Here is a 6,979-nt window from a genome sequence, read left to right as displayed (position 1 = left end):
ATATATATATATATATATATATATATATATATATATATATATATATATATATATATATACAGTATATTAACAATACAGTTTATTTTTGTTCAGCTGTGCAGAAACTCACTGTGTTTGTTTGCACAACAGAGTCTTGTATCAGGCATTGTCCATCAGAGAGGATACTGGTGGATATCAGTTGCTGCATAGTTTCTATAAACAAAATAGCAAACAGGAAACACCACCAGAAAGTATTTTAAGATTATATCTCAAAACTCATTGTTTAAACAGCACATAACAACTGAACACACTCACCTGAGCTGTTTTGGTGCCCACAAAGTCCACTCATACCCTCCACTAAATCCTGGTCCAGTTGCACCTACAAGATATGTGCTCAAAGATTACATACAAAATACAATACTGCCAGGGTCGATATAAAGTGATAACCACATATGTTTATTCTTTTGGTTAAATCAACAATGCTACATTAAGAATTTCGTAATCTTGTAGACCATTGTCTTTAATGATAACTCACCCAAAGCGAACTGACACCATTAGCTACACTGTACCATGTGACAGACACTGGCAAAACTTTGCTTTGGAGCCTGGTATAGATTCCATAATGAAACACATGCTGATAGGTTTGGTCGTATGGAAGGGAAATACTGTGATAGATAATAGATTAGCAAATATGTTATGCGGATATATTAACAATCAACATTTTTATTGATAAATACTACGAATGTAGTCAACATATTTATTCACATGCTCCAAGCCCTGAAGTCAGAAAACTCTGTGATATTAATTCTAAGTCAAATATAACATTGTTGTAATCAAATACAATATAATATTATAATTACAACATTTTTAAGCTCCTTGGACAACATGAACAACCCTTTTAAACTCAAATCTAAATTTTGGTCACATATGTGACTCATAAATCCCATACCTGCTGCCTTCCACAGTCACAGTGTCATTGTGAATGAGGGTTGTGATTTTATTTATGATGATCTCCACTCTGTCCATCAGGCCATTCAGTCCACGCTGGACGATGATATGACAGTCCACTCCAGTATGACTGAAGTGTGTAAGCGTTACAGGACATGTAGTCTTCAGATGAAACGCAGTTTTGTTGAAGGTATAATAGATGCCACTGCCATATGTCTTACATACATCTGAAAAAAAGAACCCAAATAAATATTGATCTTATTTGGGACAACAGCTCTTTGTGTGTTTGTTTATTTATTTATTTAACATGTCAGAAGTGATTAGTCTCAAAAAACACAACAAAACAAAATTTAATTTCCCAGGAATATTGAGAAATATTGGACATGCTATTAACATAATTAAACATGATCAATTATGTATTAAAGTAGATAAAATGCAATACTTTCTTACTTTGAGCTGTAAACACAGAATGAATGTGGCCTGTAAATAAAAGCAGGAAAAAAAATCCTCATGATTTGTACCACATCTAGCCATACATAAAACATAATATCGACAATAACAATAATAATGATAATAATAATAAAATAATGGTTAATAAAAAATAACTGGATAATAAATAATAATCAGTCAATGTAATAAAGTACTTAAATTAAAAATGACATGCATTTAAATGTGATATTACTTTAATCCATTAGATTAAATTATATAAATAATTTATTAAAGTAATCAAGATGAGCTAACCTGAGAATACAATGATTATTCCTAAAAGTGCTGCCTCTGGCAGAGCCATGCTGTCCAATAGATATTTGGTGCAGAACTGTTTTAGGACTACAGAAATTCTTCTCGCAGCCCTTTTATGATGAGATCCACTTCACTAATTTGAATAACATGAGGAAACAACCTCTAGATTAAACATTGACTGTATTCACATGAACTAATAAGGGGGTATGGAACACAAAAGCTAACAAGGGCCTTTTATGTGCTCACATTAGACAACCGTCGAGAACATCCAAAGATTAATGTTGAAAATCCCTTTATTTGGAACTGCTTTGTTGTTTAGCTGTAATGGTGTGTAGGTCATATTCTATTAGACATTGTACCTGGTTCTGCTCTGTGAACAGGTGGATTTGATTTCAGGAACAGGAATACTATTAGGTTCCTGATGAGAATATGACCTCAAAACTCAATCACGGAAAATGCCAATCTCCAGTCAAATGTGTGTTTAAAGAACATAATATGTAACTCTAATCCCAAACCTGGCTATTTATTGATGTATGTTTCCTTATCAACATCATCACAACTTTAAAACTGCTTTAAGAAAATATGTTTTTATATTGTTTATATTATATATTTTTGTTTTAAGGAAAATAAATTTTAAAAACTAATAAATAAACAGGTTGCATTGTAGTCTTGTGCAGTTACAGTTGTGATACACAATACATCATTTATAACCTGTTAGCTAAAAAGCTTTTTTTTTTTCAAATAGGTGAATTATTACATCCTTCTGCTCCAGGATAAAAAGACAATTATGCATATACATGCCAAGAACCAGAAAAGATCATTATAGCAACATGACTATTAAATTGTGATAGAGGGTTAATATTAGATAAATATTATCTAAACAGATAATGCTAGTTAAGGACATCCTTTAGAAGTGTTTCAAACAGCGTTCAATGGTATTATTATATATGTAAAACAAAATTTTATAATAATACACACACACACACACAAATGTCAAAAGCTAGACATACTGTATATTTATGGGTGTGTTTAATTTTATACTCTGTTATTAAGTTGAAAATAAAACAAAGATTATTGGAGTAGGTTTTCTCAGAGATCATTGGAAAATACTTGTTTTCTGTCAGTGTGTGTGTGGGTGGGTGTGTTAAAAACTCATACCCAAATATGTCAGCTGTCCTTGAACACCAAAGCCATTGCCTAAAAATGTTTGGTAACACTTTATTTCAATAGTCCACTTTAGACATTCTATTAACAGTAAGTAACTTTACAACTACATGTCAACTAGCAGTTAGTAGAGTATTAGTAGACTGTCTGCTTAATATCTTCTAACACTTTCTTTGTCAACTTATTCTACTTACCTTAAACCTACCCTAACAGTCTACTCTGAGAGTTAGTAGACATGTAGATGCAAATTAATGAGAATTAGTTGACATGTAGTTACAAAGTTACTTATAATTAGTAGAATGTCTAAAGTGGACTATCGAAATAAAGTGTAACCAAATGTTTTCCCAATAATCACTACTGTACAACAGTCAAGAGACTTGTGAGGAGTTTATAGGTGCCATTTACAAGGTCTATTCTGTCCAGCAGGTAGCAAAGTGTCTGTTTGTCTGGTCTAAGGTGGTGTTGTCTCATCTACGGTATAAATCCAATCTGTCACCATTATGTTGAGAACATGTTGAGAATACCTTAAAATAATCAGTCCACAAAGCTGCATCCAAATGCAAAAAGTAGTGTTTGTTTTTTTCAGAATGTAAGATAATCATCAACAATCACCGCATCAGCACAAGCTGTGTCCAAGCATATTCATGTTCTCAGTGAAATGGTGTTGATTTACAATCAATTCCTATAATCTACGTATATAACCACACTCATGGAGCATACTCACCCTAGATTAGCACTCTTATCATGAGAAATCGGTAACCTAGGCGACTGTTTGAAAACATGAAGGGTAGAATACTAAATGCTCAGTACGGCTTCTGGTGGAATACTACTGAACCATGAAAAAGAAACATTAAAACCATCGAAAGGGGAAGTGAATAACACTGATCATTACAATGGCACCTTTTAAGAGGTGAGATATATTAGGCAGCAAGTGAACAGTCAGTTCTGCTGGGAAACCTTGGGTTGAGCATCTTATGGGATGTTCTGGACCATCAAATCCGATCCATGGAGGCCCCACATCGTAAATGTCTTTCAGAAGTCCTTCACATCAGAGCTGTTTTGGCAGCACAAAGCAGACATAATATTTGGCAGGTGGTTTTAATGTTGTGACTGATCAGTTTGTATACTCTTATGATGAAATTTCTTTAGATAGTAATGAATACATTTTCCATAATTATGAATATGGTAAGAATTGAACAATATATTGTATTTTTTATTATTATTATTATTATGGCTTTATTATCTTTTTATCTTTATTTTCATGCATCCTCCCGGTTTAGTTGTGTCTGTATGTTTTTCACAGTTTATACAAAAATATTATATATTGATATATTGAGAAGCACAACTTTGATAATACAGTAAGAACAATTTTGAGTTCATGGATCTTATAAATTAAACAGTGTTCACAAAACCACTTCATATAATTGTGTAAACATTAAAAATTTGTGTTTCGTGTAAAAACAACCAAGGTCAATACAGACACTGAAAGTGACACATCCCCTTAAAGAGATAGTTCATCGAAAAATGAAAATGCTGTCATTAATTACTCACCTTCATGTTGTTTCAAACCCGTAAGTCCTTCGTTCATCTTCGGAACACAAATTAAGATATTTTAGATGGAATCTGAGAGCTGTCTGACCCTGCATAGACAGCAACGCAACTGAAATGTTCCCAAGTCCAGAAACGTAGCAAGGCGATCTGTAAAATAATCTGTGACATCAGTGGTTCATCCGCAACTATACCAAGCTACGAGAATACTTTTTGTGCGCAAAAGAAAAAATAACGACTTTATTCAACAATTCGTCACCCTGTAGCGCCATTTTGAAGAGTATCAGCTGGACGTAAACAACGTATGCTGTTCTGTGTCAGCTGCGTCATGCTGGATCTGTTTCCTACATTGTTGTGATTTGATCTGAAAGAAAACAGCGTATCCGTGTGACGCAGCTGCGCACAGGGTGATGACGGCACTCTCCAGGGACTTTCCATCTCTTCCTCCACTCCACCGACCAGCAGGATCGAAGTGCAGGAACATCAGGGCTGGCTGTACTGGCGGATCCAGAAGGGGGACGACATCTACAAAATCCAGCTTGTCGTCCCTAAGAAGCTGGTTCAGCAGATGGTACAGCATTTCCACCAGAGGACAGCAGAGAAACACCATGGACGTCTAAAGACCCTACTGCAGATCCTGGGAGTTGCCTGGTGGCCTTCGGTCCGCAGCAACGTCTGGAGGTTTGTTGAGAGCAGCAAGTCGTGTGGTGTGGAGGCCAAGAAGTGTGCTGTCATCAACCCTAGCAACAAACCACCTCATTATCCACCTCATCCCCGTTCATCAGCATCAACAACATCATCCACCAAAGAGACCCGCAAGCCGAATAGGAAGAAACACCAGGGGGTCTGGCAGACCATCATGGCTGGGTGCAACATAATCCTGGGAGGAGCGGCGCCACCTATCCAAGGATGCCCAGGCTGGTATCGAATTCCACCTCTCTCTAGTGTTCGCTTAGATTCCTCCGGCAGACTAGTGCCTGTGTGGGAGGGCCTAGTTTTATCTAACCTTTTACAAAGACATTTTAGAGCAGAGGTCCCCAACCACCAGGTCGCGACCCACTACCGGACCATGGAAGAATTGCTACCAGGTCGTAAGAGCGTTCTGGGAAAAATATGTATAGATATGACACTCTGTTATTTATTTATGTTAATGATTGTTCTAATTATTATGTGTTTTCATTGTATGCAATTGATATGGAGTAGAAATTTTAAACCACAAGAAGAAGAAACAAAAGAGAGCTCAATTCGTTACTCACGCGTTGTTCTCGCACACAATCAAAGCGCACACAAGCATAAAGACGTGTTTCAGACAGTGCGGAAATACCGAGTTGCGTATACATACACATAAAATTAGCCTATGTCAAAAACCCTTCACGGCATTGTCATTCTCTGTGCTTTAAAAAAAAATGTCTTGCTTATCCGAAAAAATAGTCTGGTCTGTGACTAAAAAAACCCCTCAATATAATGAACCACTATATAATGCTATTACAATACTATATATATATATAGAAGTATCAAAACTTCTGCTCTCCAGCCATCCTACAACATGCCCTCTAGACCCAATCCCCTCACACCTCCTCCAAGCAATCTCTCCTACACTTTTACCAACACTCACACACATCATCAATACATCTCTCCTCACAGGCACCTTCCCCACTGCATTCAAGCAGGCTCGGATAACCCCACTGCTCAAAAAACCTACATTAAACACTTCACTTACAGATAGCTACAGACCGGTCTCTCTCCTTCCATTCATATTGAAAACCCTCGAAAGAGTTGTTTTCAACCAGATATCATTGTTTCTTTCACAGAACAACAAACTGGATCCTAACCAGTCAGGTTTCAGGAGTGACCATTCAACTGAGACTGCGCTACTGTCAGTCACGGAAGCCATGCGGTTTGCAAAAGCTGATTCCAAATCATCAGTCCTTATTCTGCTGGATCTTACTGCTGCTTTTGACACTGTCAATCATCAGATCCTCCTGTCTACCCTCTCTTCAATGGGCATCACAGGGATTCCACTTAGCTGGTTTCAATCCTATCTCACTGGTAGGTCTTTCAGGGTGTCTTGGGGAGGGGAGGTATCCAAAGTTCATAAATTTTTTTTATTTTTTTTAAATTTCTCTCTCTTTATTTATTCCTTCTCTTTCTAGCTTGTACTTATTTGAACAATGTCTAAGAACTTGGTATTACAACCACTTCATGTGTCTGTTTGCCTCTTTAAGAAGAATCGCTTTATGTATCCCCCAATTGTAAGTCGCTTTGGATAAAAGCGTCTGCTCAAGGACTAAATGTAAATGTATTATCAACAATTCTGTGTATGAAGTTATTAAGAGGCATATGAAACCACTCGAGTCATACTGATTCTCAAGAGATTCTCAAGAGCACGACCAAACAATATCTTTCGGAGATTGTAGAATCTCATATCAGTAATTCCCCATTATACTTGAATCAATAAAAATAAAGAGCATTAATTAGCACTTCAGTTGATCAAACAGTTTTGATCAACAGCTCTACTCAATATATTTCATTTCATGTCCTGCTCCATGCTCTTTAGCGATAGAAACCCCGCTCAGAGCATTCAACCCACACTTAAAAG

At 36.4% G+C, this 6,979-nt stretch overlaps 1 protein-coding gene across 1 annotated transcript in view; it reads right to left on the bottom strand.

The window, feature by feature from the left end:
- The window catches only part of LOC107584741 (mucin-19-like), a 29,722-nt gene extending 28,005 nt beyond the window's left edge, over nt 1–1,717 (bottom strand). The window contains 5 exon segments of the mRNA XM_016271458.1: nt 110–192; nt 295–358; nt 515–644; nt 929–1,154; nt 1,669–1,717. Coding sequence (XP_016126944.1) covers nt 110–192; nt 295–358; nt 515–644; nt 929–1,154; nt 1,669–1,717 — 552 coding nt within the window.
- Between the last annotated feature and the right edge of the window lie 5,262 nt (nt 1,718–6,979).

The sequence above is a fragment of the Sinocyclocheilus grahami genome, unplaced genomic scaffold, assembly GCF_001515645.1.
Source record: "Sinocyclocheilus grahami isolate Dianchi unplaced genomic scaffold, SAMN03320097.WGS_v1.1 scaffold62.1, whole genome shotgun sequence".
In the NCBI taxonomy this organism is placed as follows: Eukaryota; Metazoa; Chordata; class Actinopteri; order Cypriniformes; family Cyprinidae; genus Sinocyclocheilus; species Sinocyclocheilus grahami.
Note: the sequence above shows the minus strand (reverse complement) of the source record. Positions and strands in the feature narration are given on the sequence as shown.